This window comes from Anabas testudineus, chromosome 23 (genome assembly GCF_900324465.2).
Source record: "Anabas testudineus chromosome 23, fAnaTes1.2, whole genome shotgun sequence".
Classification (NCBI taxonomy): domain Eukaryota; kingdom Metazoa; phylum Chordata; class Actinopteri; order Anabantiformes; family Anabantidae; genus Anabas; species Anabas testudineus.
Window position 1 is genome coordinate 2144284 of NC_046631.1, and position 15867 is coordinate 2160150.

General features: G+C 42.8%; 3 protein-coding genes across 3 annotated transcripts; 1 reads left to right on the top strand and 2 right to left on the bottom strand.

Annotated features, from left to right (window-relative positions):
• Positions 1-43: 43 nt before the first annotated feature.
• psmc2 (proteasome 26S subunit, ATPase 2) lies at positions 44-4219 on the bottom strand. Its single transcript, XM_026363722.1, has 12 exons — positions 4048-4219; positions 3699-3736; positions 3521-3602; positions 3309-3408; positions 2688-2819; positions 2506-2578; positions 2270-2365; positions 2019-2183; positions 1847-1934; positions 1530-1732; positions 1286-1382; positions 44-327 (listed from the first exon to the last, which is right to left on the bottom strand). Exons 1-12 carry the CDS (start codon positions 4115-4117, stop codon positions 170-172), a joined length of 1302 nt encoding a protein of 433 aa, XP_026219507.1. The 5' UTR covers positions 4118-4219; the 3' UTR covers positions 44-169.
• Positions 4220-4476: 257 nt separating this feature from the next.
• On the top strand, positions 4477-10617 carry dnajc2 (DnaJ (Hsp40) homolog, subfamily C, member 2). Its single transcript, XM_026363720.1, has 16 exons — positions 4477-4673; positions 5303-5493; positions 6275-6350; positions 6448-6546; positions 6651-6873; positions 6956-7021; positions 7124-7215; positions 8004-8125; positions 8307-8456; positions 8558-8646; positions 8751-8820; positions 8930-9111; positions 9323-9423; positions 9990-10100; positions 10245-10405; positions 10549-10617. The coding sequence occupies exons 1-16, from the start codon at positions 4619-4621 to the stop codon at positions 10615-10617; spliced, it is 1857 nt and encodes a 618-aa protein (XP_026219505.1). The 5' UTR covers positions 4477-4618.
• Positions 10607-15647, bottom strand: pmpcb (peptidase, mitochondrial processing subunit beta). The gene is made up of 13 exons (XM_026363721.1): positions 15519-15647; positions 15056-15193; positions 14388-14474; positions 14129-14258; positions 13744-13942; positions 13546-13625; positions 13286-13398; positions 12982-13125; positions 12343-12503; positions 12169-12254; positions 11990-12078; positions 11548-11623; positions 10607-10832 (listed from the first exon to the last, which is right to left on the bottom strand). Exons 1-13 carry the CDS (start codon positions 15600-15602, stop codon positions 10768-10770), a joined length of 1452 nt encoding a protein of 483 aa, XP_026219506.1. The 5' UTR covers positions 15603-15647; the 3' UTR covers positions 10607-10767.
• Between the last annotated feature and the right edge of the window lie 220 nt (positions 15648-15867).

A 15867-nucleotide genomic window follows, 5' to 3' on the forward strand; every position in this document is an offset into this window, starting at 1 on the left:
CCTTCAAGTTACTACATGTAAAAAAAACAATTTAGGACTCAAATCTGGAATAAATTTTATTTTAAGCAAACAAAGAGAACACAAAGACTTTTGTTGCTCAGTTTTCTGCCTCTTTGACAGGGAAAAAAAAAAAGTGGAAACATTCACACACGCATACACAAACACACTCTCAGTTATAGGTCATGTATCTCGGGGTGGCACTGAACTTGGCATACGACTTGATGACCTTGTTAACAGCCTCTAGGAAGTCCTTCTCTGTGGCGACCTTCCTGCGGGCTCTGATGGCGAACATGCCTGCCTCTGTGCACACGCTGCGGATCTCGGCACCTGAAGAGAAACATCACATTTTCTGTTTTGTTTGTTTTTTTCCCCTTTTTCAGGACTAATGGAAAGTTCAGTCATTCGTTATCAGTATATAGGTTGAGAATTATGTGGCCACAGGACAGTAAAAATTTTTTAAACTTAAACTAAAGAAAGTAAGAAAAATCACAAGGGTTAAACACTAATTATTGTTTGTGACTGTAGAATGATCGCTTAAGAACAGGAAGCAGGGAAGAACGTAGGTGAGTACACGGGAGCTTCTTTCGAACGTCACTGCCTTCAACAGTCTGTTACCGCGACGACTTTCTGTCATTCACATCGGTCACTGTCACATTAATGTTTCTCATGGCTTCATTCAGACAAACCCACCATGGTGACAGAGAAATCAGCAGTACCTATACATCATCTGTCAATGTATAGGTATATCCTGTGTGTTTAACTAAAAACATTTATCAAAGACTGATGCTCTGAGCTGCTCTCTGTTTTCAGTGCAGTAAATTAATATCACATAATCTGGTTCACAAACGAATTGAAACAAGCTCGTCATCCTCTTGTCAGGATCTGCTGCTCTGGATGCTGCCGTTTCTCTCTGCATCTTTTTCCAAGAATGACGTGAGTTCCCTCTAGTGTTGACTTTAAAAATTTGCTTTTTTTTTGCTAAATTGTTGATTTAAAATGGTCAATTTTTTACCTGACATACTGACTTCACTTGTTCAATTGATGAGTCCTGATTTGGTTTCTCTTTTAGACAGGAAGTATGGTGTCTAATGTCACAGCATGACCAACTGATCTTTTACAGAAAAGTGACCTCGGTGCTCATTCAGACACAAAGCCATCACTTCAGGTGCTGTCAGATTAATGGAAAGCTGTGAGAGTCTGACAGGCCCCGTAGACAAGGAGAAGGATGATGTCTTTAGAAGCCAGATGACAGAACAGAGACTGAATGCTACTGAGGCGGTCTTACCGGTGCTGTTGGGGCAGAGACGAGCCAGCAGCTCAAAGCGAATGTCTCTCTCCACGCTCATGGAGCGGGCGTGGATCTTGAAGATGTGTGTGCGACCCTGAAAGAAAAAGAAGGCGTGAGATCAGAGGTTTAAAGACAAGTGTATTGGAAAAATACACAATACACATAAAATCCGGGTGAGCAGATATGATCCAGTTTTTTCATGACTAATGATGTCTGTACAGCTGATTAACACTTAAGTCACCTCCAGGTCAGGCAGGCTGAACTCGATCTTCCTGTCCAGACGCCCGGGTCTCATCAGGGCCGGGTCCAGTGTGTCTGGTCTGTTGGTGGCCATCAGAACTTTGATGTTGCCACGAGGGTCGAAGCCATCCAGCTGGTTGATAAGCTCCAGCATGGTCCTCTGGACCTCATTGTCTCCTCCGGCACCGTCGTCAAATCGAGCCCCTGACAGGTTCAGACACACAATGTTCAGTGTTAATGTCAAAGACTGGATCTTAAAACCTCTCTTGTGGGCCGAGCGTCATAAACGGGGGGGAGGGATGTTAGGGCAGGTTTTACCTCCGATGGCGTCAATTTCATCAAAGAAGATCAGACAGGCTTTCTTAGTCCGGGCCATCTCAAACAGCTCCCGCACCATCCTGGCTCCCTGCAAACACAGAAAGGAAACTTTTATTTATCACTATTCTCTATTCCAGCTGCCGCATTCTTTTGATGTCTTCGGTGCTCTCACCTCTCCCACATATTTCTGAACCAGCTCGGAGCCGATGACTCGGATGAAGCAGGCGTCTGTCCTGTTGGCTACGGCACGGGCGCACAGGGTCTTTCCAGTGCCAGGGGGCCCAAACAGCAGCACACCTTTTGGAGGCTCAATGCCCAAGTTGACAAACCTCTCGGGCTAAGGAAGAGAAGAAAAGACACAAGGATGAGTGGGGGCGGAGGACACGTAGTCGCAATCCATCAAGATTGTCTGTGAATGCTCACATGCAGCAGCGGGGTCTCAACCACTTCTCTCAGCTTCTCGATCTGCTCCTTACATCCACCAACATCACTGTAGGTCACATCAGGCTTCTCCTCCACCTACAACATGACGTGGATAAAAGATAACTGTTACAGCTGAAAAGTAACTGCTGCTGCTTCACAGTGCGGTTTCATGAATTTATATATATATGAAAATACAAATACTTTTATTTTGAAAGGGCTCTCCAGTGCATTCCTACCTGCATCATGGTGACAGTAGGGTCAATCTTGGGAGGCAGAGGAATGTGGATCTGATACTTGTTTCTGTCAACACTGGAAAAACAGACAAGGTGTTAGATTCAGCAGATTGTTTCACCACATATCTAATAAATCTGATGATGATGATGCTATTTGGTCCATTAAAATGGTAAGTCCGCCTCACCCAACTCTCATGCCCTCCTCAATGTCGGTTGGAGCCACCTGGTCACTCAGGTCCACCACAAACTTGGCAAACTGTTTGACATTGATGATGTATTTCGGGTCCTCGGAGTCTGCATTGATAATCTTTGTGCATCTGTCGAGGGTAAAACAATCACCTGCTCAAATTCTTGCAAACAGGCTTTTGTACTACATCATAATGAGGTCTGTGTGTTAGCAAGACTCTAGTGACACGATATGGATCATGATAAAGGGATTACGACTCAAAATCAAATCCAATTCTAATCAAATTTTAGGAAAACTGTCATATAAACACTGATGTGTGTAAAGCTTTATTTCAGATGAAGATCAATATCATTATATATAATAGATATTTATAGATAATAGAATTTCAAACCTTAATATCAGTATTGTTAAATATTTCCATTTTCTGCTTCTTTGTTTTTTAACCATGCTTCAATCAAGAGTCAAATATTGTCATTTTACTACATTTCTTATATCTACTGTACTGGTACTGGCACTGGATAAATGTAGTATAGTATTATGTAGGCATTGCCCAACAAAGGTCAGCTTTAATCCAGAATAATATGATTATTAAAATTGACTAGACATTGGTTTATCTTACCTCGCTACCTGCAGCGGCTGTTCACTCTGCAGAGTCTGTTTGTCAGCAGCCAGATCCCAAAGTGCTGGAGGGGCCAGACCAGTGTCTGACTCCTTAATACCTATCAGAGGCAGGAAACACAGCACACACTTGGAGCACAAAGCAGCATCCAGTCCTAACAACAGAAGTTAGCAGTTCTTGGTGTTGTCATTCCAGGTGTTTTCATCACCCACCTGTCAGCTCGTTGATCTTTTTGAGCAGCTGCTGGATGTCATCTTCCACTTGTTTGATCTGCCTGGAGTAGGTGCTTTGACCCTAGACGTAAACAGTTATTTAGTGAAACTTACAATCTGTAATATGTAACTACTTCACCATCATAATTAATGCATAGTTTTCCACGGCCTTACTTACATAGGTTTTCAGCAGCGCGATGTCTCCTTCATCCAAAGCTGTATTGATGAACATGAAAACAACATCAGTGATTTAGCATCTGACAGCGCCAGTGGGCCGCTAGCAATGTATTCAATCTGCTACTACCGTTTATTACACAAATGTAATTACAACTTAAAACAAATATACCATACTTTATACCACAGGCATCTTACACATTTCGACAATTAACAATAACAATTATCTTCGCCTGTGATAAACCGTAGCGTTTGTAAACGAGCTGAGCTAGCATTAGCTAAGTAGCTAATGTCGACGTTACGATAAAGAAAGGCGTCTTTTTCCAAGTCTTTGATTTTATTTTTACATTTACCTCTGATGGGCGCGTCACCCTTTTCCTCTTCCTTTATCTTCCTTTGGTCGTCCCCCAAATAATCCGGCATATTTAAGCTGAATAAACTGTTTCTCCCAGAGAAAAGCGAGCTGCTGCAGCTAAACTGTACAATTACACAGCAGCTTTGGAGTTCGCACAGCTTCCGCCGATGTACGCCAGTCACCGGAAATGTACGTCGGCATCCTATTGAGGTAGTACCGCTAACATAAAAATATACTTACTGTCGTTTTTGTTATGTACACTTCATATAATAAAACATTTTCATAATAAATATGACACGAATATTAATATACTTTAATTTATTTAGTCGCTTGCCATCGAAGTCCATTTCTTTTAGTTAAAACTCTACTGTGGAACTACAACGGTGACGAACCACGCTGTCAACACGGAGCGGTTAGCGGCGTGACAGACGAGCTCGTTCACGGATTGGCACTGGGAAAGAGAGGCCCATGTGGTGTGTTAATGAGCGGGGCGCAAACTTTAGCACTTTACAAAGCCTGTCCGTGAGAAATTGTGAACCTGGATGTTCGTGTAGCCTGTAATTTGGAAGATGTTGTTAGAAGCACTGGACGGTGATGAAACGGTTGTTTTTACAGCGGCTGCCGGTAAGCATAAAGGAGGCCAGAGGAAGGTAGCTAGCTAAGCTACCAGTGTTTTACATGGTGGCTTGCTAAACTCGTTAGCATGCAGCTAAAAGCACACCGCAAGGACTAAGCTAAGGTTATCAGCGAATTCAAAGCCCTGGAGAGTATTTTATTGTTAATATTTTTGTTGTTCTTCCCTTTTTCCAGTTGTTACTCTGTTGCATAATGTCACTTGGGTGATGCCCACTCATTGTTGCACTTGCTGCAGTGATTTTTTTTTTTCAGCGAGTGTTACTAGCTTAACACTAACTAGCTGGCAGTTCTTGATGTTAACAGTTGTTTCACTGAGTTGGCAGTTCACAGCCTTTTTAGATCTGCGTCTCAGACATTTGTTACATGGCCGTTAACGCAACGTAATGTCTGAACACCTGTTGTACCCTCTGAAAGCCAGAGGTGTAGATTTCAATCAATAGCTGTGTCACAATAATAGTAAATGAATAAAGTCAAATACAAGGTATGACGTAAACCCATGACAACTCATGGGCCTCATTTCACAGTTGTCTCTCTTGGATCTTTAACCTTTGTTTCATGAGGTGATCAGGTCTGTGGGTGTGTTTCTTTTTAAAAAAAACCTTGTTCTCCCTCTTCAGGCTCTGTGCAGGTTCAGGTGGAGCCCGTGGGTCGGTGGTTCGAGGCCTATGTGAAGAGGAGGAACAGGAACGTGTCGGCGTCTTTCCAGGAGCTGGAGGAAGAGGAGGAGTCCTCAGAGGAGTCTGAAGATGAAGAGTTTCAGCTGGAGGAGTGTTCCATGCTCCGAACACTTGACCCCAAAGACTGGAAGGTACTAAAAAAAAAAAATCATGTCATTTTGTCAGGCAGAAAGGTTTTTGCTACCTTTCCAGGACTGATGTGCACAGGATAGTGTACAGGATGTAGAGGTGGACCGTCACACATCTGTCACTTTACTCTACTATGATAAAGCAGCAATATGCAACCTTAGAGGACTAGGCGAGCAGCAGCACAACACTTGAAATCGCTCTGCTCAGAGGATAACTGGCCAAAAAGTCATAATTAAGTAGTGCAACTCCAGCGAGAAAGAAGTAGAGCCGAATGTGTAAGAAATGAAGTCACTGACAAACTTAGAAATAAGGATCCTCCATTAGCAGTTATTGCATTGCAGACCTTGGACATTCTGTGCTTTCTGTCAGTGTCCTGTTGTAGCTTGAAATTGGTCCTCTGCTCCCTCAAGTGCTGCCCACAGGGTATGACTTGGCGTAGCTAAATACAGTAATAACTTGCTCTCTTTAAGATGCTTGAGTCTGAGTCTGCATTTAACAAGTTTTTTGGAATATACCCACATCATTTGACTGACTGTAGTCTTGTATAATTTATCTATACCTTTTCTAATGTAGGTGTATTAGGAAGGAACCACAAGTCTTTAAATATAGATGAGCTGGGCAGGGGTCCTTAAAGACCAGTGTTCAGAGGGGTGAAAACAGCCAAATTGATTTCACATTCATATATATATATATATATACACACACACACACACACACACATATACACATACTCAATAAATAGAACAAACATGTAACATGGTTTTCTTTTCTCTTGTGTATCAGAATCAAGATCACTATGCTGTCCTCGGGCTCCCACACCTGAGGTACAAGGCCACACAGAAACAGATAAAAGCTGCGCGTAAGTGTGTTTTGGCCTCCTTCTGCTGCTGTGAACCAGTTTCTGTCTTTGGTGGCAATGACTCATTTTGGCCTCATTCTCTTCGATTTCTCTACAGACAAAGCGATTGTGTTGAAGCACCACCCTGACAAAAGGAAAGCTGCAGGGGAGCAGATTGTAGAAGGAGACAATGACTACTTTACCTGTATAACTAAAGGTATGATAGCAGTTCTTATTCTTATCAAGACTAAAGGTTTTTCACGAGGGTCCTTGACTCACTCTACTTTTTATTTTCTTCTTCTGTCACTGTTTGAACCTCAGCTATAGAAATCCTGTCGGACCCTGTGAAGAGAAGAGCCTTTGACAGTGTAGATCCAACCTTCGACAACGCCGTGCCTTCTAAGGGCGAAGGCAAGGAAAACTTTTTTGAAGTGTTTGCCTCCGTTTTTGAGAGAAATGCAAGATGGTCTTCCAAAAAGCATGTACCGAAGCTCGGAACCATGGAGTCATCCTTTGAGGAAGTGGATAATTTTTACTCCTTTTGGTAAGTGGTAGAACTTTTTAGGTCACTTACTAGCAAAGGATGTTGATTTGAAATGATAAAAAAAGAGTCTCCTCTTTTTCAGGTACAACTTTGACTCGTGGAGAGAATTCTCATACTTGGATGAAGAGGAAAAGGAAAAGGCTGAATGGTAAGTTACTGTGTATCACAGCCGTCCAGAGTACGGAACCACATTTCAGGTTGCATGTTCTAACTTGAGTGGGTTTTTTTTTTTTTCTTTTCTTTTCTGCAGTCGAGACGAAAGGAGGTGGATCGAAAAGCAGAATCGAGCTTCTAGAGCTCAGAGGAAGAAAGAGGAGATGAACAGAATACGAACACTAGTTGGTACAGTCCTTCAGAGCCAACACACGCTGCACGATTTCATGAAACAGATTTTAATTAAAAAGCCAAAAATATAACAGGGCTGCACACTTCTCCCAGCACACAACAAGAGCCTAAAATATTAACACAACCATACAAATCTCATATTGCAAGTGGAAAAAGTATGTGAACCCATGGAATTAATAACTGGTTCACACCAAAGTTCTTTTTAGTAGTAGTTTAGCAGCTTCCTTCCTGGTGTCCTGTCATAGACAACCTGCTTGTTCAATGTTTTACTTACAGTAGACTCATGAACACAGATGTTAGCCAGTTCCAATGATGCCTTCAAACCTTTGGCTGTCATCCTGGGTTGTTTCTTTACCTTATTGATTGCAGAAAACCACGAAATTCCCAAAGGTTCACATACCTTTTCTTGCAACTGTATATTAAATAATCTTTAATAAAGTATACACTGGTTCGTGGAGCTAGAAGGTTTCACATGTGAAATGGCATGGTCGAGTCTTGGTATTTGCACAAGTAGTGTTAAAGTTTTTCTAACTTAATATTTTCTGATATCCATCAGAGGTGAAGTGGGGTGTCCATGAACAGCCTTTTTTTACTGCTAGTTTTTTGATGGCCAGATACCTCCAACTACTTTGTATCCATGTATGAACGCACATGTCAGCAACTGAGAGGGCGCTCAGGGGCAATCCCTACAGTAGGGGATGAAGTGTCCATGGTGCACACAGCAGCAGTCCCAGGAAATCAGTGGTTAAAATGGCTCCTGTTAATTGTTTGTCGCTTCTCTGCAGATACTGCCTACAGTTGTGACCCTAGAATAAAGAAATTTAAAGAAGAAGAAAAAGCCAGGAAGGAATCTGAGAAGAAAGCCAAAGCTGAGGCCAAGAAGAGAGAACAAGAGGAGAAGGAGCGTGTAAGTCTCATTTACGGTGATTCTAAATGTAACCTGAACTTTATCTGTAATAGATAACGGCTCAATAACCATCATGTCCATTTGTCAACACGTCCTGTAAGACTGGGGAATTACAAAATGTCCCCTTTGGGATAAACGGCTTTAGCAGCAGACATCAATGTCACCACTGTGTGTTTAACAGGCCCGGCAGGCGGAGCTAGAGGCCGCTCGATTAGCGAAGGAGAAGGAGGAAGAGGAGGCCAAACAGGTGGCCCAGCAGGCGAAGAAGGAGAAGGAGATCCAGAAGAAGGCCATCAAGAAGGAGAGGCAGAAACTCAGGACCACCTGCAAGGTTAATTTTTCTAAGAAACAAAGAAGAGTCGTGCGAAGATCTGAAACCTTAGATATACTTTAGGTCACGTTTTCTATCTCCTCATCTCTCCTCACTCTCAGAACTGGAATTACTTTGCTGACAATGAAGCCGACAGTGTGAAAATGATGGAGGAGGTGGAGAAGCTCTGCGATCGGCTGGAGCTGACGAGGTGCAGTCAATTTGAAGATCTTCGATAAATTTAAGCTTTCCAATATGATTTCTACATTTCTGTCGCTCACTTTAAGTTCATCTTCAAACCTTTTCCCCCTCCAGTCTGCAGTCACTAAATGAAGTCCTTGCCTCTGGCTCAAAAGAAGATGGGAAGGCAGCTGTGGAGAACCAGGTAAAAAAAACAAAAAAACAAAGTGTTTAGTTTTGGTCCAGGTGATGCAGACGAATAAACTGCGGTCACCACAGATCGTACAAATGTGTCACGGGGCTTCTTTTCTCAGGTGCAAGAGGTGAACGCCCAGCTGCAGAGAGAGAGGGAGGCCGAGGTCCAGGCCAGGCAGGCGGCTCGCAGCGCCGAACAGGCCAGCGGTGGAGGGGGAGCGGGCGGAAAGGGCTGGAACGAGGAAGACCTCCAGCTGCTCATCAAAGCCGTCAACCTGTTCCCTGCTGGAACGAACGCCAGGTATAGAGTTGGAGTTAGTTAGGTTTTATAGAGAGGAGAGTGTATACTGGTCCTTCTGTCACACCCAGATTGTGGGTTTCTAGATGTGATGTGATTAAAAGCCAATACTGCAAAATTGTTATTTGCAAAGACGTCCGCCCCGCTTTGCAGGGGAGGTTATTTATGCTGTTACAACACGTACAACATGTTTTTTCCTTTTCTTCTATTCCAGATGGGAAGTTATTGCCAACTATATGAATTTGCACTCCAACAGCGGCATGAAGAGGACGGCCAAAGACGTCATTAACAAAGCCAAGAACCTACAACGTCTGGGTGAGATTACATACGAAGATCAGTCTGAAGGAGCACAGGGTTTTGCTTTACTTCTCTTTCAGCTTAGTTCCAACCCCAGTTCCAAAAATGTTGGGCTCCACTGTTGTAGTTTGTGTTTTAAGATGCACTAACACTTTCAGTTGGTGAAGCGTCTGGACTGCAGGGAGACCAGTTCAGACTCTACTGTGGAACCCAGCGGTTAGGGTTAAATAAATTAACAATCCATGCAGTAATTATCCACTGGGAGGTTCTTATCCACATGTTCATCATTAATGTCTTAAGTTTAATCCTTGTACAGACTAAGGGAGAGAACCACTTCAAGAACAGATGTAACAGCTTTTGAAAAACTCTTTTATTGCTTCTATTTACACAGACTTAGACAGTGATAAATATTGGGTGCTACACAAATAGGTATAATAATGACTGTAATCCACTGTGGGAGACCATTTGTCACACTGGTCAACATTTTAGCTCATTAGCTGGTTTAACATTGACAGCAGTGGGTCAATGTTAAACCAGCTAATGAGCTAAAATGTTGACCAGTGCTGTCACTGTTGTCTCGGCAGATCCACTGCAGAAAGATGAGATCAACAAAAAAGCCTTTGAGAAGTTCAAGAAGGAGCACACTTCAGTGGCGCCCTCAATAGACAACGCTGTGCCCTCCGAGAGATTTGACGGTGAGTTTTGTCTCTTAAGTGAAAAAGAATTCTTTCAGCGGTTTGTTCTCATGATCAGTAGGGGTATCCTTTACCTCTTAGTCTTTGTTGATCAGTTGGTAAGTTAGTAACAGTATAGACTTGTGCTACATCTTCTCTCCTCAGCCTCTGGCAGTGACGGTAACGCTGCTCCCTGGACTACAGAGGAACAGAAACTTCTGGAACAAGCCCTGAAGACCTACCCAGTGAGCACGCCTGAGCGCTGGGAGAAGATTGCTGCTGCTGTCCCCGGGCGAAGCAAAAAGGACTGTATGAAGAGGTACAAGGTGAGGTGCTGGGGGAGAGCGTGGTGTTATATAATGAGAAGCAGATTATTTGTCTAATGTATAGAAATGTCTGTGTTGTGGTCAGCCTACTTTGATCAAATGTGAGAATACTGTTCTAACATTGTTTCCTGTTCCTCTGACAGGAACTGGTGGAGATGGTCAAAGCCAAGAAAGCTGCTCAGGAACAGGTGGCAGCTAAGAGTAAAAAATGACAAGTACCCTCAATTGGAGACAATTGGATCTGTGTTGTTTTAACATTATTGTGTTGGTCTTTATTTTATAATAAAAAATACTAAAATACACAAGACTTGAAGCTCGGTATTATGTGTGAACTGTACAGTTTGAGGGCGTCGTTGAGGTGTTCAGGTTCTCATCCAGAACATTCCACTGCGGATCTGGTTGTAGTCTGGCAGCTGTTCAATTGGACCTGAGTGTAGAACAAACAGTATTTAACGTCCATGAAACCAAAGTGTCAGTATCATTCATCATCAGTTTAGCCATCGACCTAGCAGCTTCAAACCCACCCACCTACGCTCAGTACTGGTTTTGCACATCGAGGAGACTTTCAGAAGGTACTAACTCACTTATTATTGGAAACTGGCTACCAGGTATCTATCATCATTTGGTCTTCTCTCTCCTTCTATTATTAGCTCCACTTTCTAATTGTTCTAATCTCCCCCTGACCTGGCATCCTGGCTCCCCCTTGCTGTAGCATTTGTGTTCTACCTCATCAGTCTCTAGTTGTAAGTTCCCTGTTCTCTTCTCTATGACTGCAACAACGGGAATCGAACCCGGTGCCTACCATACCAAAGTCGGTGGTGTTAACCACTGAGCTAGCATGCTACAACATACACAACCACTGATGTTGAATGGAACACCGGGAATCGAACCCGGGCCCTGCAATACTAAAGTCAGGGGTGTTAACCCCCCAACTATGACATACCAACTGCTGATGTTGAATGGAACACCGGGAATCGAACCCGGGCCCAACACTACCAAAGCCGTTGGTATTAACCACTGAGCCATCATGCTACAACACACACACAACTGCTGATGTTGAATGGAACACCAGGAATCGAACCCGGTGCCTACCATACCAAAGTCGGTGGTGTTAACCACCAAGCTATCATGCTACAACATACCAACTGCTGCGATGGCAGGAGCCTTGTTGTAGATGTATTTGGTGCAAACGTCCTTGATGGTTTTTGCATTGATGGCCTATGGAGGGACACAAAAATAAAACCTTGTTGTTAGATCATCATTTCATTTCGCACAGCTGTCAGGTGAAGGAAACATTAAAATACACTATTAATGCAGCATATTTTCGTGTGATGCGCATTTGGTGATTTTATGAGACCCGAGCTTTCCTGTCTGAGAAGCAATAGCAGAAGTCCAGATTAGGCCCCTGTGGTCTTCATCTCTGATGCCTAGTGGCAGTTTTAGCCTAGCTTTGTGCGGGACACAAGGTGCCGCTAGATATAATAATCTCTCTTTCATCCACTATTATCCCTGTGTGCAAAAAATAAAAAATAAAAGAAAAACGAAATTCAAAACATTTGGGTCAGTAAATCTGGATTCACCCACATCGATTCTGGCCTCCAGCTCATGCAAAGGGATCCTGCGACTGTAGCACAGCATCTGTCTGCCGATGTCCTCGCAGATAGGAGTGGATCCTGGAGGATGCAATGAAAGAAGCTGACACCAAGAACCATGTGACACCGTTTCTCTGATCGTGCATTTTGAATGATATCATGCTGCATTACCATCGAGATGGAGGAGCATGTTGGTCTTGAGCAGATTCTTTGCCCGGGCCACGTCAGTCTCAGTCACACTCGTACACAAAGACATCCTGACGAGGAGAAACATGATTCATTATCCTACATGATCAAATGTGGAGCTGTCGGGGGTGTGGTTTCAATCGCTACATATGTACTCACCATTCCATCTGAGTGAAGTGCATCATGTCGTTGATGGTGCCGGGCTCACACACCATGTACAGACCCCACAGGCCTGTGTCAGTGTAGCAGGTGTTAAAGGACTGGAAGCTGTGGCACAGGTTTCCCTGACACGTCATCTGAGCCAGTTTACTGGAGAGGTTCTGGGTTCACAAAGGAGAAAGTTCAGCAGGGACATTAGGACATTGAAGCAGGAGTGTACGTCATTATTACCAAACAGATTCATGTTTTTTCTTTTGAATTATAAAAAAAATTCAAATATAGAAAATTTTCTGTTTTAGCAAACATGAGGCCACACAGTTGGGCTCATGTTGTGGTGAAAAGATCTTCCTGATAAATCTACTAGGAAAAAACTAAAATGCTAAAAGTCTATAGAGAAAAAACTGGGACAGGAGCGTACAGTATCAAAGCTAAGAAGAGTGAGTAGAGTAAGAAAATATACTGACACCAGGGTAAGGGGAATTCTAATCTACCCTATTTGTATAATGCCAAATCACAAGAGAAGTCATCTCAAGGCATATTACAGTGTAAGGTTTAAGACCTTACAACATATAACTGTATAAAAGAATTATATAGAGAACCCAACAATCCAATTTGAGCAAGCATTAATCCTGTGCTCACCACGCCTCCACCGAACGAGCGGTCCCAATTTCCAATAAGCGTGTTTGCCACCATGAGGGGGATGGTGTCAGGGTGAGACCATCCAACTGCCTCCACTGCGATGGCGATATGAGCCAGAGGCATCTTGTCATCCCGCACACGGATCTGAACCGACAGCAGGACACATATCATTGCTATAATTATTACAGTGTAGCTACTTCAACACATAATACAGTTCTCTACTAAAAAGTAGCTTCACAGGACAAAAAAAATGATGAGTAAAACACAATTACAAAGTGAGGCTTTAGTCTTTTTACCAGCTTACCTCACTTCCTGTGAAGTGGCAGGGAGGAAGAGCTGGCGCTTCACCTTGGTATCTACCTGGAAGTTTCCCAAAGTGGTATTTGGCCAAGTTGATGAGCTCATCATGTGCAACTCCTGATCAAACACAGATCACAGACTGGCCTCAAGTTCACAACCACCACAAACTGAAAAATTCCTAAAAATCACATATAGACCAAAGTTTCTGTCATCTCAGTTTGTCCAAGACTATTCATTTCAAACTAATGTGAGAAAAGCTCTTACCTCCAGCAGCAGCCAGCACTATTCTAGGGCCTTTGTAGTGAGTGGTGATGTACTCAACCAGGTCTCCTCTGTTTATAGTCCTGCATCACAAGTAAACACACTACTGATTTACAGCAGGATGGAAATCTAACACATCACATACACTGCTGTATGTAGTATTATAGAGACAAACATTAAACATGAATAAAAGCATCTTACTTGATGTTCTCTGTGGGGCCCAGAATGGTCCGGCCCAGAGCTGTGGACTGATACGCTGTCGCATGCAGGTAGTCAAAGACCACTTCCTGCAGATTAGTCTCCACTTCCTGCATCTCTCTGAGGATGACCCCTCGCTCTCTCTCTATCTCTGCCTCTCCCAGAGTACTGTTCTGGATGATGTCAGCCAGGATCTCTACAGCTTGGGAGAAAGAAAAAGTACATTCACGTAGTGGTATTTTACATTTTGGTTCTCTAACATTTATCCATATTTATATACAGAATGTCTGCGTTTTCTCACTTTTGCTACAGGGTTTTCTACAAAGCAACATCTTGGCAATTTCCAAATCTCATTAAGGTTTAGCTTCTCTACTCTGCTGTTCTATACCTCGTGGTAGATCCTTGGAGAAGGCTTTGGCATAATACACGGTTTGCTCTCGGGATGTGTAGGCATTCAGATGTGCCCCCATGTTCTCAATCTCCAGCTCCAGATCCAACTGGGACCGCTTCCTAGTGCCCTGACACACAAACACATACACATCACATCACATCACTTTCTAAGTTTCAAACATTACATTGTGCTATAATTATAGTTAGTTATAGTATAGTTTTCAAAATACTGCTGTAATGCTGCACCTGCAACTCACCTTAAAGGCCATATGCTCCAGAAAGTGTGCCGTTCCATTGTTTCTCTCATTCTCATAGCGACTGCCAGCGTCTATCCACAGGCCTACCTGAAAGAAGCCAATAATTAACACAATTATAACCCGAACTGAAGTCGACAGGACCCAAGGGTTTGGGTCAGGCTCTGACAGATAATTAGAAAGAATGTTTGGGTAAAGTTTGGTCAGGTATGTCAACTTTATGGGTGCAGGCATAATTCCAGTACTAAATTTGAATGCACCAAGCACAAAAACAGGGTCAAACACAAGGGCCATATTAGAAAAGTACCACACATACTCAAATGCATCAGGCTTGAGTTGGGTTCATACAGAAACATGCAGCCCAACCCAAACTATACACTGATGTGAGGCTGCCTGCTATTCATTCTTGTCTTTGTACTTAATACAGTATTCACAGTGAAATAAAACAGCAAGTTGAATTAAATAATTAAATATAAAAAGCAGAACTCTGTTGAACTGCTGTTAAAACACCTACAGAACACTGTAAAATTCTGTAAGGCATTACATACTATACAGATGTGCTACTGTGAGGATGTTTGACTTAATGTACTGACTAACATTTGCATTTTGTTATGTGATGATAGATATGTTTGGGGTGAACAGGGTCTTAGCATAAGTAACATTTAACCTACTGTGCAAGTGGTTAGTCCAGAATCCTCTGAAGCCACCCGGAGTCCGTTCTCTAGAGTGGTCACTTTGGTTTCGGGAACATTTAGGGCCACCTGGTGAGCAGCCTGAGTAGCCAAAAGTCTGTGTGGCCCAGCGGCGAGCTGTAGGTGTAGGACAGACGGGATTTAACAAGTCATGATGACACATCAAATTTAGAAGCCTGGCATAAACTGTTACCAGTCCTCTGTCAGCCATTAATGCAACTTCATATTCGATAGTTTTACTGCATTACACAGGTCCAACATCTACTAGTGCTTTAAGAATTCGTCTTGATCACGCTCAGCGCGTAGCTAGCTAAAATGACCTGTTAGCAAACACAGCCTGGCGTACCGTGCCGAGACGTTTTCCTACGATACAGTACACAATAATAGCTGTCAATGAACTTTCAATGACGAGTTATGATAAGAAAATGACTATAAATCTTACCCTTTTCAATGAATATGTCTTTTGTAATTGTCTTTGAAGGAGATATCTCCCGGCAGACGTGAGCCGCTGTAACGACGCCGCCATATTGTTTATCTATACACTGCGCATGTGCCACTTTCAATGACCAATAATCTAACGTAACATCCGGTAATAGAGAGGCGAACCTGTTAACAAATTAAAAGCCCATATCACATGACAAAAAAAAGTTTTAGAATCCCTAGTCCTACAAAAATCATAATAAATTCTAAACAATGTCAAATTACAAACTAATTTGATTTATTAATTCTGTATTTCTCTTTTACAATCATTATTTACTATGCTCACTTTCTCCATTTTATTCTATTTCCAA

Coding starts and splice junctions, on each gene's coding strand:
- pmpcb (XM_026363721.1), bottom strand. CDS start 15,602: ATGGCGGCGTCGTTACAGCGGCTCACGTCTGCCGGGAGATATCTCCTT. Junction 13,943..14,128: donor CTCCAAGGATCTACCACGAG/GTATAGAACAGC, acceptor CTTTCTCCCAAG/CTGTAGAGATCCTGGCTGAC. Junction 13,399..13,545: donor AGTGCTGGCTGCTGCTGGAG/GTAAGAGCTTTT, acceptor GTGTTTGATCAG/GAGTTGCACATGATGAGCTC.
- dnajc2 (XM_026363720.1), top strand. CDS start 4,619: ATGTTGTTAGAAGCACTGGACGGTGATGAAACGGTTGTTTTTACAGCG. Junction 8,457..8,557: donor AACTCAGGACCACCTGCAAG/GTTAATTTTTCT, acceptor CCTCACTCTCAG/AACTGGAATTACTTTGCTGA. Junction 8,821..8,929: donor AGGCAGCTGTGGAGAACCAG/GTAAAAAAAACA, acceptor TTCTTTTCTCAG/GTGCAAGAGGTGAACGCCCA.
- psmc2 (XM_026363722.1), bottom strand. CDS start 4,117: ATGCCGGATTATTTGGGGGACGACCAAAGGAAGATAAAGGAAGAGGAA. Junction 2,366..2,505: donor CTACTGTCACCATGATGCAG/GTAGGAATGCAC, acceptor GTCATGTTGTAG/GTGGAGGAGAAGCCTGATGT. Junction 1,935..2,018: donor TTCAGAAATATGTGGGAGAG/GTGAGAGCACCG, acceptor CTGTGTTTGCAG/GGAGCCAGGATGGTGCGGGA.